Source organism: Electrophorus electricus, unplaced genomic scaffold (assembly GCF_041902795.1).
Source record: "Electrophorus electricus isolate QZ-2024a unplaced genomic scaffold, ASM4190279v1 Scaffold29, whole genome shotgun sequence".
In the NCBI taxonomy this organism is placed as follows: Eukaryota; Metazoa; Chordata; class Actinopteri; order Gymnotiformes; family Gymnotidae; genus Electrophorus; species Electrophorus electricus.
The window spans coordinates 652,341-669,205 of NW_027658572.1; the positions used below are offsets into that span (position 1 = coordinate 652,341).

General features: G+C 41.0%; 1 protein-coding gene and 1 long non-coding RNA gene across 2 annotated transcripts; one reads left to right on the plus strand and one right to left on the minus strand.

The window, feature by feature from the left end:
* The first annotated feature begins 3,836 nt into the window (after positions 1-3,836).
* On the plus strand, positions 3,837-8,422 carry LOC145655607 (homeodomain-interacting protein kinase 1-like). The gene is made up of 10 exons (XM_081709099.1): positions 3,837-3,885; positions 4,293-4,714; positions 5,045-5,418; positions 6,078-6,201; positions 6,629-6,748; positions 6,869-6,955; positions 7,256-7,437; positions 7,583-7,813; positions 8,070-8,196; positions 8,324-8,422. The coding sequence occupies exons 1-10, from the start codon at positions 3,837-3,839 to the stop codon at positions 8,420-8,422; spliced, it is 1,815 nt and encodes a 604-aa protein (XP_081565225.1).
* A 1,350-nt stretch (positions 8,423-9,772) lies between these two features.
* Positions 9,773-11,505, minus strand: LOC145655616 (uncharacterized). The gene is made up of 3 exons (XR_014121649.1): positions 11,433-11,505; positions 11,218-11,356; positions 9,773-10,351 (listed from the first exon to the last, which is right to left on the minus strand). It is a non-coding gene; the product is annotated as an uncharacterized LOC145655616 (long non-coding RNA).
* Between the last annotated feature and the right edge of the window lie 5,360 nt (positions 11,506-16,865).

Below are 16,865 nucleotides of genomic sequence, written 5' to 3' on the forward strand. Positions count from 1 at the left end.
AAATACTTCTAATTACCTACAAAGCATTGAATGGTCTTGCCCCACAGTTCCTTAGAGAACTCTTAGTTCATTATAAACCACCATGTCTGCTTAGATCGAAAGGTGCAGGTTCTTTACTTGTACCAAGACACTTTACTTGTTTTTTCATTTTATAATTATATTTTTCTCTTTAAATTGTTATTATTGTGGTGACTGTTGTCGGCCAGAGGAGGATGGGCCCACCATTTAGTTTTAGTTCCTCTCAAGGTTTCTTCCTCATGCTCTAGTGGGGTTTTTTCTTGCCAATGTCAGCCTTAGCTTGCTCACTGGTGGCTTGGACTTGGACATTTGTAAAGGTGCTTTGTGACATCTGTTCTAAAAAGCGCTATATAAATAACTTTTGATTTTGATTTTTGATTTGATCTCCTGAGGAAAAGCCAGAGTAGCTCCCACTCTGAGGCAGATGCTTCCTCTGTGAGCCATTTCCCACCACTGGATGAGCCCCAGAGAGAGCGAAGGATCCGCGGCCCACAGGCTGCTGTCAGAGAAGAGCGGCCCCACTTCAGGCAGGTGGCAAAGAGCTATAATTACAGAGCATACCTAAAAATACACAAATGGCATGCTTTGGAAAAATAAATATAAAAATTAGTGAGGGTCACCCTGACAGCGAATACATTTGTTTCTGTGTTTTTAAAAGTTGATTTTATTAATGAAACCTGTTTAGCATTACCGATATCATAACACCAGGTATGTACACCGTGTTCTAACGCTGTTTTAGGGAGAAGAAGAAGGGGAGCTTGACTCTGGTGCAGTCTCTGGCCCAGAACCACACTGACATCCTGCTTCCCAAGCTCCACGATGTGTGCCTGACTGTGGTCCAGAGGGGCCCTCTCAGGGACAAAAGATTCTCTAATCAAATCATATAAACAATGGCCCAAAAAGGAGCTTCGCATTTTGCTGTCCGAGCTGGAATTGCTCTGTTTTGTGACCAAAATGGTTCTAACCTGATGAAGAGTCAATTTGGAATGTTCTAGCGAGGAATATCTTGTCCTTAAACATGGTAGGTAGTACAAACTGATGCTTTTCCTTCTCTGACACACCAAGTAAATCTGCCACATATCGGATGAGTCCGATCGGCGTGTTTAAACAGGCACATCCCCATGGAGTGCCTGAACACCTGAGCCCCAGTTGAAGAATCTCAGTTGAAGAATCTGAGCTCCATGGTGTCGCGTGCTTCCATGACAACACTGGCGCACATGTCCACCGACCTGTGGAGGGCCATGGGCGCCAAGGCGGAGTTGGTTGCCTGCATGCTGCCGCACAAGGCGGGCGAAAGCAACCTCTTCATCAGGGAGGACAAGGACCTTGCGCTCGGTGCCATGGTGCAGAGCTGCTCGCCCACTCAGGTCATTCATGCTCTGCTGGCCGGGGAACTCAGGAAGGATCACCTCACCAACACCTCTATAAATTTGTTTTGAAAACGGTCATGCAGCCATTTGACCAAAATAAATTACACTGCCAAAAGAGACTTTTAGTAGAAGACAGAAACACATTTATAGTACAGCAGAGCCCTGCTACTACGAGGCAGTAATAGTGGAATCTAGACGCTATAATAGGTTCATAATAATTACACGCTATAATAGGTTTCCAATGTTGGGCAGTAGTTTAGCTGGGGCCTGGGAATATTGACATACCTATCGATATCTTGGTGCCCTTTTTTTTGTTTTGGCTCCTCCTACAGGTCCAGCAGTCTGTGATGTCATCCCACGATAGATCAGGAAGCAGCTCCCTTCGTCACCAGCTCCCTGACCAACCCTACCATTGGCCCGTGGCCTACTCGCTCGGCCAGAGGAAAGCCTGTATCCTTACCTGTGAGAGGAAGAGGAACACGGAGAGACATGAGGGATTCGGACATTGAACATCAGCTCGATTATTGAACTTGATTATTGTAGTTTCTGGGCTTATTGTTTGTTTTAATGCCTTCATTTTTTTTAAAAAATAGTGTTTTTTACAAACAGACTAACAAACTGTATTAAATGTATCTCAAATGCAATGTGTGATTAATGTGTTTAACAAGTTGATTGTTGTATTTTGAATTCCATGGGAGGTGTAACTATAAAAAATAGTTCTTTGGCACTTAGTGGCAGTATTTGTTCAAAACACATGTAACATCAAGCTCTTATGTAACCTTTATAGGATCTTCACCTCAGACTTTGAATTTTGGCTTAATTTAAAGGGATATTATGGGCTAATTGGAGCTAATTCTATAACTATAGTAGTGAACTGTATTACTACAGAGAAATCTTTTTGGGATTGTGTGTGTTTAAAATAGAAAACAAAAATTGAAACAGGTAATTTATCAGGTTTCAGATTTCCTGTTCTGCTGGACTGAGGGCATGTTGCTATATTGACAAAATCCAAGTAACTGCAAAATCTTTAAATAGTACAATATATAAACACAGGCAGTGGTAGTTCAGCGGTTAAGGTACTTGACTTGTTCTCGGAAGATTGCTGGTTCACTGCCACGTTGCCACTGTTGGGCCCCCGCGCAAAACCCTTAACCCTCAATTGCTCAAATCGTACTCAGTCATAATTGTCGCTTTGAATAAAAGTGTCAGCTAAATGACATAAATGTAATCAGTACAGTCAAAGATTGATTAACCACACTAAGTCCAATACTAAGAGACTGGTACAGTGGATGAGGCACAGAGCAGGATACAGCACTATTTTTTGCTTTCCATCAGCAAGTGCTACCTGGATGCAGTCTTGCTACTTGGGGATTTTGCAGGCTTTGACTCCTTGGGTGTGTGATGAGGATTTTGCTTCAGTTAAACTCCTCATGAACATGTCTGACAAACCTGCACGTATGCTCTACCAGGACCTCATTTAATACTTCTCTTTCAGTAACTTGGAGCCTGTGGTTTTTGTTTGCTATTTCTGACATAACTGGGCAACATTTTACATTTAATGTATATATGGAATCCACAGAATCTATACCATAATACTGTAAAGAAATAGTATACTTTATACATTGTAGCTAGTCCATGCTAGAAGCTCCCAAACAACTCCACATAAACTTCAGCTCAAATAAGCCTCTTCCTTTCCATGATGTCCAAAAGTATTGGCGTTCAAATCATTCTTATAATAAATGGGAAGCTGATTGACAGCACGCGGACCTTTAAACGGTTAAAAGGAGAACTAAATAAGACAAGTGAAGGGTCTACGTTTTCATCTAAACCTCCTCCATTTGTTGAAACACCTGCCAATCACGCCACTTGCCCAGGAAACATATGAAGTAAATAATAGTCACCCACCCCACTTTTTATGTAATTGAATTTTCTTTGACAAAATCTGAAGTTATCTTATACTGCAAGCATGTTTTAAAATGACAGGCACGATTGTTGTGGAAATTTACCAGAAAAGCACGAAATATTTAGCGTGGGATTCTGGAGAACGGATGCATGTAGACGGCTGAAATCGGTAAGCAGGTACATGTATTAGTCCTAAGAAATGTTATGTTGATAAATGTAGTACTTAATATTCGATGCTATCAAGTGATTTATATGAGTCTGCCAGTTTGGGCCCGTAGGTGCAGCAGGCGGACAAGCAGACACTACAGTTTTGATTATGTCTGGACAAAGAGTAAAATAAATGTGAGCTTTTATCTTGTCTACTGGCGAGGTTCAATACGTGCACTTGAAATTCCATTTTATGACGTTACACCTGTCCATGTCACCTTGTTGCCATGGAACGAAGAGTCCGTAGAGTAGCGAATTGATATTTGGTGGAAATCTTCTCACTCCGGTCGATATAGTGCTAATAATTTCAATTCTTTAAATTAAGAACCACAGAACAACATGGATGATCATGAATTATATCCGTTCGGTTTTCTTGAGCCTTCTTTCCGTAAGGTTAAAGGTGGGAAAATAATCAACACTGAGGGTAAATTATGAAGTTAACTAGCGGTTAGCGTTAGCGTTAGCTAGCTAGCGTTAGCTAAATCATAGATCGTGTTTTGTTGTTGTTGTTGTTTTTTTTTAAATCTGCTGTTTTAGTTTTAATTTTGAATATAGCCCCTAACTAGATCTGCATAGCATTCCTTTGGTTAGTGGCCCTGTTTTCATCTTTCCCTAAAGGAATATTCTCTTCCCCTTCAGATTCCTCCAGTGGGATCGCCAAGAAAGTAAAATTCGAGAGCAATTACTACCTGCGGAGTCCTGGTCCTCGGATTCGGCCGGGGACGCCCTGGCCCTCGGATCCAGGGTTCAGTTCAACCGATGGCTTACCTGCCCTGGTCTTTTCCCCCTCTGGAGCCTCAGACAAGGCTGCGTCGTCGTCCAGCCAGCGGGGAGAAGACGCCCGTCAGAAGCGGTGCAGCCTGAAGAGGAAGAGAGAAGGGGAACACAGCAGCGACAGCGTACAGATCCTGGAGGATCTCTACACTCCTTCGTTGTCCAAGCGCGTGGCCAGGAGCGGAACAACCACCTCTTCCACCCAGTCCATTGCGTACTCCGGTTGTACCGCAGATAGCAGCAAATCGATAAGTGATTGCGAATACCAGCTGGTGCAGAATGAAATCCTCTGCTCTGCCTCCAACAGCTACGAGGTTCTGCACTACCTTGGTTGTGGAAGTTTTGGCCAGGTGGCCAAATGCTCCAAGAAGGACACCAATGAAATGGTTGCCATCAAGATCCTGAAAAACCATCCATTCTTTGCTCGACAGGGTCAGATCGAGGTGGGAAAGTTTTGCCTGCTTTTTTGGAGCTTTTGATATGGAATCAGCTGTAGCCCCGATTCTGTTTGTTGGTATCAGATGTGCTAACTCACACTGTGGAATCTGTATACAGTCAGGGTAGCACAAAAACACTTGTGTTTGGTATCAGCACACTAGTTCTAATTTTCAAAGCATCAGTAGGAACTAGTTCAGATAACACATCGACAGCTTGAAGCTTACTATAAAAAGAAGGCTTAGCTACAATTGCATAAGCCATACCTGTTTGGATATGTATTAAAAAAAAAAGTGCAGAAAAATTAAATCTGTCTTTCCTCATTTGCTCCTCCTCAGGTGAGCATCCTGAGACGGCTGAGCAGGGAGAACGCAGACGAGTTCAACTTCGTGCGTGCGTATGAGTGCTTCCAGCACAAGAAGCACATGTGCCTGGTGTTCGAGATGCTGGGGCAGAGCCTCTACGACTTCCTGAAGGACAGCATGTTCAGCCCGCTTCTGTTGAAGTGCGTCCGGCCCGTGCTGCAGCAGGTCGCCAAAGCGCTCATGAAGCTGAAGAGCCTGGGCCTGATCCACACCGACCTCAAGCCCGAAAACATCATGCTGGTGGACCCCGTCAGGCAGCCGTACAGGGTCAAAGTCATCGACTTCGGCTCGGCTAGCCACGTCTCCGAGGCCGTGTGCTCCAGCTACCTGCAGACCAGATACTACCGGTGAGGGACACGTGCTGAGGCGTGTTAGAAATAAGTGTGCACTTGTTGCACTCGAGTGTGCTTTAGAGTAGAGCTGCACATTTTGGCAGTTGCGATGACCCTGCTACACATTAAAATCGTGATAAGCATTACAGTTAACTGGAGCACGACTGATTCATATTTGATTTATAAGTGGTTTAATTTTAGTGATTCATGTGAGTGCTGTTATTTAGCAAAATACCTGATGAACCCTCTTCAATGTCTGAGATTAGTTAAGATGCTCCGAGTTGCAGGCTTTGGTAATATTAGTATTGGTCATGTCTGTACAAAACTGCTGTTGCATTGTAGCTATACCGTTAATTAACCGTGTTGTTTACCGAGTAACAGTGTTTAACTGCATTGATACTCTGTATTTACTTAATGGAAAACAGAACATCATTGTAGTGTCAGTGCATTTTTGCATATAGTTCCATGTTAGAATAGTGGGTGTGTAATGTAAAGTGGTGTGTAGGGGGGAAAAAAAAACCTGGACTCATCAACAAAATACTATTTAAACCTTTTACATTTTCATGAATGAATTCAGCACCGTTTGTGTTAAAGCAATTGCCGCCGAATCACCACAAACTACGGAATCAGCCGAGACTTATTTCATGATGGCGATATCTGTGTTTTTGGTCTAGGTCACCTGAGATCATCCTGGGTCTCCCTTTCTGCGAGGCCGTGGATATGTGGTCGCTGGGCTGTGTCATCGCCGAGCTGTTTCTGGGCTCCCCCCTGTATCCGGGAGCCTCTGAATATGATCAGGTAAGCACACGGGCCTTTGAGCTGTGCCTAGTCTTTTTCACGCATCTTGGGCTTGGATTCACGGAGCTCTGTAGAATTTCGCTGATTTGGGGTCGGTTCTTTCACTTTCTTTTCACACTTTTCTCACTGTGTGATGAAGACGTAAATCTTGTTTGTGAAAAGAGTGGCGTAGTGTTGCTAATGGAAATGGCCGTTCTTCTAACTATGCAGTTTGTTAGGGAGTCCATAATGGCTAGCAAGGAAGAGAGTGAATGTATGGTTTGAGCTTTTAGCTACTGCTTTGGCTAGCTCATTTTTAGGAATAATATAAATAAGAGTTTCTATGGCCTGTTTTTCTTTTCTTTTTTTTTTTATACATGCATTTTGAAAATGGAAGGATGAACACAAAATAAAGTCGTAATCCTCTTGCCGTGTGGTGTCTCTGCAGATCCGTTACATCTCCCAGACGCAGGGCCTACCAGCAGAGTACCTGCTGAGCGCAGGGACCAAGAGCAACTATTATTTCCACAGGAGCCCTGACTCCAGCTGCCCCCTGTGGAGACTCAAGGTTTGCCAGTCTTTAAATGCCAAATACCATGTGTTTGTTTCATAAGGGATGTAACTTAATGATGTCATGTAACTTTATGGTGGAGCTGAATGGTTGATTTTTTTTCTTTCCTTTCTCCAGACGCCTTCAGAGCATGAGGCAGAGCATGGCATCAAGTCCAAAGAGACACGGAAGTACATTTTCACCTGTCTTGACGACATGATGCAGGTTATTTTGGCTTTTGTGCACATAACTGTACGCATTGCTTTACTGTTGTGATGTGAATTTGAAGAACGTGAGAAACAGCTTCCACGGCTCACGTTGTAGAGCAGGTCGAGCAAGGTGCTAGCTCAAAGGTCGAGCGTTCGTGCCGTTATAATGAGGAACGCACATGAATCGCTCTGGAGAACGGCATCTACGAAAGGCAGAGCAATGCATAGTAACTTGCTGCAGAACTTGCTGCGTCTTAGGTGGATCGGTGCCCTCTGCTGGTGTTTAATATGACTCACCCCTGGGTCTCTCACGCAGGTCAATGCGACCAGTCTGGAAGGCGCAGACGTCTCGGCGGAGAAGGCAGACCGGCGGGAGTTCATCGACCTGCTGAACAAGATGCTCACGCTGGACGCTGACAAACGGATCACGCCGATGAAGGCCCTGAAGCACCCGTTTGTCACCATGAGCCACCTCCTCCAGTTCCCTCAAAGTGCCCAGTGAGTTGTTCCAGGCCTTCCAATCTACATGTCACAGTTTTTAAAAAAAATTAAGGAACACCATCTTAATTTACAAATCCAAATGGTAGTACTGTAACTTGCCCCCCGCCCGTGTCTCTCTCTCTCTCTCTCTCTCTCGCTGCAGTGTGAAATCTTGCTTCCAGAAAATGGAGATCTGCAATCGGCAGTGCACAGGGTGTGATGGCAGCAAGAGCCTGTTTGGCAGTGGGGGTGGGGCGGGGGGCGGGGCCAGCACAGCTGCCAACCTCAATGACACCTTCAGCAGCTGGCTCGCCCAGCACAGCCAGGTGGGACAACCGGCACAGCAGGGCGGGTTCAAGAGGTCAAAAGATCGCCAAGCAGAGAGCCGGGCTAGGTACTCCCTGCTTCTTATTGCACTTTATAATGGCTGGCATTAACGCTAAAACTCCACACTAATTCAGTGCAAGGGAACCCTAGAACAGGACTCGAGACCTACTGGTCTAGTGTGTGGGTCTGCATTGTGGGTACAACTGTTGTAACAAGTGCTGGATGGCTCTGTGCCATCACACTTTGGTGATAGGTTGTGTGTGTTCACTCGAGTGTGCAGTGTGTGTTGAGAGTGTTGACGTGCTCCTCTGACCCTGTGCCAGACCTGTGTCCTCCCCCGTGCATGGCATGGGCGACGCATCGGAGCCCATTATCATCTCTGACACGCCCAGCCCAGCTATGAGCGTCATCATCATCTCCAGCGACTCGGAGGACGAAGATGACACCAAAGTCCAGCCCACCAGGTGCCCTCGCCTCGTCTTTTTAAAGCCATTATGAAATCCTTCCTAACACTTTCCTTGCTGTCACTCATCTTGTTGTTTAACCCTTCCTTCCCTTCCTTGGCCCCAACTCCCAGCTGCGGCGGGCGAACGTCATGAGCTGGGTGACGGCGCAGCACTCCGACATGTCCACATACATCCCGCTCAGCCCCAAGCGTCTGTCCAAGTTCGTGTAGAGCGCCACCAACCTGCCCAAGTGTTTTTTTGTTTTTGTTTTTTTTTACTTTGAATAAAAAACTTTGAATTGAAGTCGCTGACTGTGCCATGCCTTTCTGTGGGAGGCCCCATTTTTAACATTTTTTTTAACAATACCCATATTTTTATACATTTATATTTTGATGTTGATGGTTTTGGTTCTGTGTGAAGTTAAAATATTTTTTTATGCTGCACTTGGCCTCAATTAATGTATTTTAAACATATTGGATGTGAGTCCTTGACCAGCATGTCAATAAAGCTTCATCTAGTTGCTCTTGTCACAATGTGTTCAGTTCTTCTTAAAAGGGTAACATCGCAATTCTAAATTGTATTACAGTAAAGCAAAACATTAAAGGTTATTTGGTTGTACTATTCTATTGATCCTATAGTCAGTGGCTATCAATAAGAAATGATCAAGCACAGTTTTATTGGGTGTGTGTCTGGAAAGAGAACTACAGCTCCCGGCGAGATTTTTGGTTCAAGATTAATCATCATGCAAATTATTGTGATTAACGCGTTGTCTGTTTAATGAAACTATTATACTATAAATCTAATATTTTAATAGGGCTGGCAACTTTCTAGATCCGATTACTACACGTGTGTGAAGTACAGGTGCTGTAGCTATACAAAATACAAATGTCCACAGTAGCCTAATTATAATATATGCATCCAAAATAAACACCAGAAGCCTGGACTAATGCTAATGTACATAAGTGCATTAAATCTAGGTAGGACTGCTCGATAGGTAGGATAACAAAACACTTGTCCCGCCATATAAAAGAAATGAGAGCGTGATAAGGACTCCAAGTCGCCACCAGATGGCGCCCGAGACCGCTTAAACGTATTCCAGTCGGAGCTTCCATTTACATTAACATGCCAGGATACACACACTGGATGTTTAATCTTTCTAATGGGTAAACTATATTTTAATAGTCAGGAAATATTTTTTTAAATTATTAATCAGTTAAGGAATTCAAGCTGTTGCATTTTTCTGAGTTGAGGGAATATTGCATAACCCTGTACTGGCCAAATAATTCGATTTGATGTGCTATTTTGTGGATTAATACCATACCTGGCATGGTTTTAATGGCACATGGTCAATACTTGCTGTCAAAATACAGAGGTTCATAAGGACCTCCTTCCTTCATAAGGAGACTCCTGTTTTTGAAACTGTTTCACGCTAACACCACTGTTTCTGCATACTAGCTCTTACTGCTTTTTTGCAACATGTTTATTCTTCGCCGTTAGCAATAGTTTTATCTGTGAGAAGTGTAGATGAATTGCTGTTCTGTGACGTGGGAGACAAGGCAGGATGCAAAGACGAGCCGTGGTTCACATGAGACAGATGTTTATTAACACACAAAACAAAATGAAACCAAACACGAAGAACATTAAGCACTAACATCGGAGGCTCGTTGCTTTCAGAGTCCTCTGACCCGGTCTATAAACCACAGGAAGGATCCTCATGGCGGGCCTCCTCCACCTCCACTGATGGATCCTCAGAGCGGTCGGATTCGGTGTCCGACCTGAGGCCGACGTCAACATACTCCTCACTCCTGCTGTAATCCTCATAGTCCTCCTGGTAGTCCGTGGGGGGAGAGTAGGACCCTGCAGAGTCAGACCCTGGATATTGGTAGTCGTAATCGTACGGGTCCCGGTAATCCAGTGAAGGTAGGCAGGACTCTGCAGCATCTGATCCTGGACCACCACCAGGGCCCCCCCAAAATCCTCCAGAGATACTCTCCCCCGATGTGATGACAGGGAGTGTTCCCACAAGCATGGAGGATTCTCCTGCATGGGTTGGGTAGAAGCAGCTACACTGCTTCTTCCCCTTTTTCTTCTTTCCCTTGGCTCGAGGCAACCTTCAACGGTCGGTGTTCCTGTGACGTGAAGCCGGATGCAAAGATGAGCTGCGGTTCAGATGCCACAGACGTTTATTATCATACAGAACAAGACAAAACCAAACACGAAGAACATTAAGCATTAACACTACTTAGAACATAACAGGCAGTCTTAAAACACAGCAAAGCAGCATACATGGGGTCAAACACTGACAAGCAACAACAAAACAAGGGTTTAAATATGTGTGCTCACAATTAAAAGAACTATAGACAGATGCTGGTTCACTCCTAACATCTGCAAATTAAAATACAAGTTGGTTATTTCTCAAAAAGGACTGAAGCTCTTCCTCTGTCAGTGAAGCACCCTGGTAGTGTTCTCATATGTGGCGATGGAAGTGACGTCCATGTAAATAGGTGTTTAATCCCTGCCATGTGCTACTTGGAAAAGAAATTAATCTTTTAGTATGAACAATGTTGGGGATAAAGAATGGGGACTTGTACATCTCCAATAGCGATTAGAAGACAATAACTGACACTAGGACACCTCATCTAAATATGTTGACTTGACAAGTATAGTATTATTCATGTTATAAATCTATGGCATAAAAATATGGAAAAAGTGTTTTAACAAGAACGCCAGAGGGGGCATTTACTATTTTGTGGAGAATAAAAAATGGCTCATTTTAATGGGTTAAATTTTTTTTAATTCTTTTACAGAGAGGGAAGGGTGAAAGGACTGAGAAAGAAGGTTAGCACCTGCCAACCGGTGCTGGGAGTAGGCCTCACTCACCTGTCATGCACAAGAGACCTGCAGTCCCAGGGCACAGTAAAGGCTAATTTACTCCCTACATATATAAGCTTGTAAAACTTGTTTCTGTTAGAGTGCTCCTAGACTGAGGTACCTACATTCCCAAGTCTGAAAGGTGAGATTCTACCTGTGCACGTAGAAAATCAGGTAGGCTGTTTTTGTCCTGCTCTTCAGGATGGCTGGCTCAGTGCTTCTTGATACTTTTAAGTCACTGAATGACAACCAGCTCTGTCCTTCTCCCTCAGCTGTGTCACTGATATAGTGGCCTGTCGGAGTAGTCGGTGGTCCTTAGTCATTTAATAGTTTCCACTGCACGTGTATAAATAATGTCAGATTACTCACCATGGTCCATGCTGTCACCTAAATGAGAAACCACCGCCTGGAGTCTGTAGGTGCCAGTGGGTGCACATTCCTGCAACAAACAAATACACCTTTTTTTTCATATGATTAACTGAAAACGCATCACGGATCGAACGCCATCTCTGTATTAACAGGCCTCTTTCATTCTCTCTCATTCTGTCTCTGTGTCTCTCTCAGCTTGCATCTCTCTTCTTTTTGGTCTCTCTCTCTCCTCTCTCCTGTTATGTTTTCCCAAATTCACACACACTCTGAGATTTGAAAGCTATGTGATGAATACAAGCTGAACTTGTGAGCATTTTACATGTTCATATTTAAGTTATGTATGTTATGAAACTTTCATGAATACTTTAAACAGAGATGTCCGGAGAAAGCGCCTACTCTCGGTGAGAAAATGTACTTTAAACAAACACGTTAAGACTGGTTAAGACCAGTCCATTAACACAAAGGAGATATGCAGCAGTGATGCCTAATTACCTGGTGCATGTGAGCACAGACTTGATATGAAACTCAAAGTTTGCCACAGGGCAGATGTAAGAGAAGAAAGAGGCCCTGAGTCTCTCTCCCTCCTCTTTCAGCTGCAGTAAGCAGAGCATCAGGAACTCATGAGCATCCTGTGGAGGACAGCACAGGAGAACATCAGAGGAGGATTTGCTCCTGGACTTCAACAGCAGCACGGTGAGAAAACAAAGGTGGCCATGTGCAGTTCCTGCAGGGTACTGCGTGAGGTTCTGATGTGTTCTGAATGGCTGAGGGGGCCATTTAAAACACAATCTCTTGCCCTGAAACAGTGTTTAGGGCGATTACAATGCTGTTTCAATGTGTTTAAAAGTCAAAGAAAAGATTGCAATGTAAAGATTCCAATTATAATGCATTACATTTTAGTCTAAAACACAATCTCTTGCCCTGAAACAGTGTTTAGGGCGATTACAATGCTGTTTCAATGTGTTTAAAAGTCAAAGAACAGAGTTGCAATGTAAAGATTCCAATAATAATGCATTACATTTTAGTCTAAAACACAATCTCTTGCCCTGAAACAGTGTTTAGGGCGAATACAATGCTTGGAAACGCTGTTTCAATGTCTTTAAAAGGTAAAGAACAGAGTAGCAATGTAAAGATTCCATTTATAATGCATTACATTTTAGTATAAAACACAATCTCTTGCCCTGAAACAGTCTTTACGGCGAATACAATGCTTTGAAACGCTGTTTCAATGTGTTTAAAAGTCAAAGAACAGAGTTGCAATGTAAAGATTCCATTTATAATGCTTTACATTTTAGTCTAAAACAAAATCTCTTGCCTTGAAACAGTGTTTAGGGCGATTACAATGCTGTTTCAATATGTTTAAAAGGTAAAGAACAGAGTAGAATGGAAAGATTCCATTTATAATGCTTTACATTTTAGTCTAAAACAATCTCTTGCCCTGAAACAGTGTTTAGGGCGATTACATTGCTGTTTCAATGTGTTTAAAAGGTAAAGAACAGAGTAGCAATGTAAAGATACCATTTATAATGCATTACATTTTATTCTAAAACACAATCTCCTGTCCTGAAACAGTGTTTAGGGCGAATACAATGCTTTGAAACGCTGTTTCAATGTGTTTAAAAGGTAAAGAACAGAGTAGCAATGTAAAGATACCATTTAGAATGCATTACATTTTAGCCTAAAACACAATCTCTTGCCCTGAAACAGTGTTTAGGGCGATTTCAATGCTGTTTAAAAGGTAAAGAACAGAGTAGCAATGTAAAGATTCCATTTATAATGCATTACATTTTAGTCTAAAACACAATCTCTTGCCATGAAACAGTGTTTAGGGCGAATACATTGCTGTTGCAATGTGTTTAAAAGGTAAAGAACAGAGTAGCAATGTGAAGATACCATTTATAATGCATTACATTTTAGTCTAAAACACAATCTCTTGCCCTGAAACAGTGTTTAGGGCGAATATAATGCTTGGAAACGCTGTTTCAATGTCTTTAAAAGGTAAAGAACAGAGTAGCAATGTAAAGATTCCATTTATAATGCATTACATTTTAGTCTAAAACACAATCTCTTGCCCTGAAACAGTGTTTAGGGCGAATACAATGCTTTGAAACGCTGTTTCAATGTGTTTAAAAGTCAAAGAACAGAGTTGCAATGTAAAGATTCCATTTATAATGCATTACATTTTAGTCTAAAACACAATCTCTTGCCCTGAAACAATGTTTAGGGCGATTACAATGCTGTTTCAATGTTTTTTAAAAAGGTAAAGAACATAGTAGCGATGTAAAGATACCATTTAAAATGCATTACATTTTAGTCTAAAACACAATCTCTTGCCCTGAAACAGTGTTTAGGGCGAATACAATGTTTGGAAACGCTGTTTCAATGTGTTTAAAAGGTAAAGAACAGAGTAGCAATGTAAAGATTCCATTTATAATGCATTACATTTTAGTCTAAAACACAATCTCTTGCCATGAAACAGTATTTAGGGCGATTACAATGCTGTTTTAATGTGTTTAAAAGTCAAAGAACAGAGTAGCAATGTAAAGATTCCATTTATAATGCATTACATTTTAGTCTAAAACACAATCTCTTGCCATGAACCAGTGTTAAGGGCGAATACAATGCTTTGAAACGCTGTTTCAATGTGTTTAAATGTCAAAGAACAGAGTTGCAATGTAAAGATTCCATTTATAATGCTTTACATTTTAGTCTAAAACACAATCTCTTGCCCTGAAACAGTGTTTAGGGCGATTACAATGCTGTTTCAATGTGTTTAAAAGGTAAAGAACAGAGTAGCAATGTAAAGATATCATTTAAAATGCATTACATTTTAGTCTAAAACACAATCTCTTGCCCTGAAACAGTGTTTAGGGCGATTTCAATGCTGTTTAAAAGGTAAAGAATAGAGTAGCAATGTAAAGATTCCATTTAGAATGCATTACATTTTAGTCTAAAACACAATCTCTTGCCCTGAAAAAGTGTTTAGGGCGATTTCAATGCTGTTTAAAAGGTAAAGAATAGAGTAGCAATGTAAAGATTCCATTTATAATGCATTACATTTTAGTCTAAAACACAATCTCTTGCCATGAAACAGTGTTTAGGGCGAAAACAATGCTGTTGCAATGTGTTTAAAAGGTAAAGAACAGAGTAGCAATGTGAAGATACCATTTATAATGCATTACATTTTAGTCTAAAACACAATCCCTTGCCCTGAAACAGTGTTTAGGGCGAATACAATGCTGTTTCGATATGTTTAAAAGGTAAAGAACAGAGTAGCAATGTAAAGATTCCATTTATAATGCATTACATTTTAGTCTAAAACACAATCTCTTGCCCTGAAACAGTGTTTAGGGCGAATACAATGCTTTGAAACGCTGTTTCAATGTGTTTAAAAGTCAAAGAAAAGAGTTGCAATCTAAAGATTCCAATTATAATGCATTACATTTTAGTCTAAAACACAATCTCTTGCCCTGACACAGTGTTTAGGGTGATTACAATGCTGTTTCAATATGTTTAAAAGGTAAAGAACAGAGTAGCAATGTGAAGATACCATTTAGAATGCATTACATTTTAGTCTAAAACACAATCTCTTGCCCTGAAACAGTGTTTAGGGCGAATACAATGCTTTGAAACGCTGTTTCAATGTGTTTAAAAGTCAAAGAACAGAGTTGCAATGTAAAGATTCCATTTATAATGCTTTACATTTTAGTCTAAAACACAATCTCTTGCCCTGAAACAGTGTTTAGGGCGATTACAATGCTGTTTCAATGTGTTTAAAAGGTAAAGAACAGAGTAGCAATGTAAAGATATCATTTAAAATGCATTACATTTTAGTCTAAAACACAATCTCTTGCCCTGAAACAGTGTTTAGGGCGATTTCAATGCTGTTTAAAAGGTAAAGAATAGAGTAGCAATGTAAAGATTCCATTTAGAATGCATTACATTTTAGTCTAAAACACAATCTCTTGCCCTGAAAAAGTGTTTAGGGCGATTTCAATGCTGTTTAAAAGGTAAAGAATAGAGTAGCAATGTAAAGATTCCATTTATAATGCATTACATTTTAGTCTAAAACACAATCTCTTGCCATGAAACAGTGTTTAGGGCGAAAACAATGCTGTTGCAATGTGTTTAAAAGGTAAAGAACAGAGTAGCAATGTGAAGATACCATTTATAATGCATTACATTTTAGTCTAAAACACAATCCCTTGCCCTGAAACAGTGTTTAGGGCGAATACAATGCTGTTTCGATATGTTTAAAAGGTAAAGAACAGAGTAGCAATGTAAAGATTCCATTTATAATGCATTACATTTTAGTCTAAAACACAATCTCTTGCCCTGAAACAGTGTTTAGGGCGAATACAATGCTTTGAAACGCTGTTTCAATGTGTTTAAAAGTCAAAGAAAAGAGTTGCAATCTAAAGATTCCAATTATAATGCATTACATTTTAGTCTAAAACACAATCTCTTGCCCTGACACAGTGTTTAGGGTGATTACAATGCTGTTTCAATATGTTTAAAAGGTAAAGAACAGAGTAGCAATGTGAAGATACCATTTAGAATGCATTACATTTTAGTCTAAAACACAATCTCTTGCCCTGAAACAGTGTTTAGGGCGAATACAATGCTTTGAAACGCTGTTTCAATGTGTTTAAAAGTCAAAGAAAAGAGTTGCAATGTAAAGATTCCAATTATAATGCATTACATTTTAGTCTAAAACACAATCTCTTGCCCTGAAACAGTGTTTGGGGTGATTACAATGCTGTTTCAATGTGTATAAAAGGTAAAGAACAGAGTAGCAATGTAAAGATTCCAATTATAATGCATTACATTTTAGTCTAAAACACAATCTCTTGCCCTGAAACAGTGTTTAGTGCGATTACAATGCTGTTTCAATGTGTTTAAAAGGTAAAGAACAGACTTGCCATGTAAAGATACCATTTAGAATGCATTACATTTTAGTCTAAAACACAATCTCTTGCCCTGAAACAGTGTTTAGGGCGATTACAATGCTGTTTCAATGTGTTTAAAAGGTAAAGAACAGAGTAGCAATGTGAAGATACCATTTATAATGCATTACATTTTAGTCTAAAACACAATCTCTTGCCCTGAAACAGTGTTTAGGGCGAATATAATGCTTGGAAACGCTGTTTCAATGTCTTTAAAAGGTAAAGAACAGAGTAGCAATGTAAAGATTCCATTTATAATGCATTACATTTTAGTCTAAAACACAATCTCTTGCCCTGAAACAGTGTTTAGGGCGAATACAATGCTTTGAAACGCTGTTTCAATGTGTTTAAAAGTCAAAGAACAGAGTTGCAATGTAAAGATTCCATTTATAATGCATTACATTTTAGTCTAAAACACAATCTCTTGCCCTGAAACAATGTTTAGGGCGATTACAATGCTGTTTCAATGTTTTTTAAAAAGGTAAAG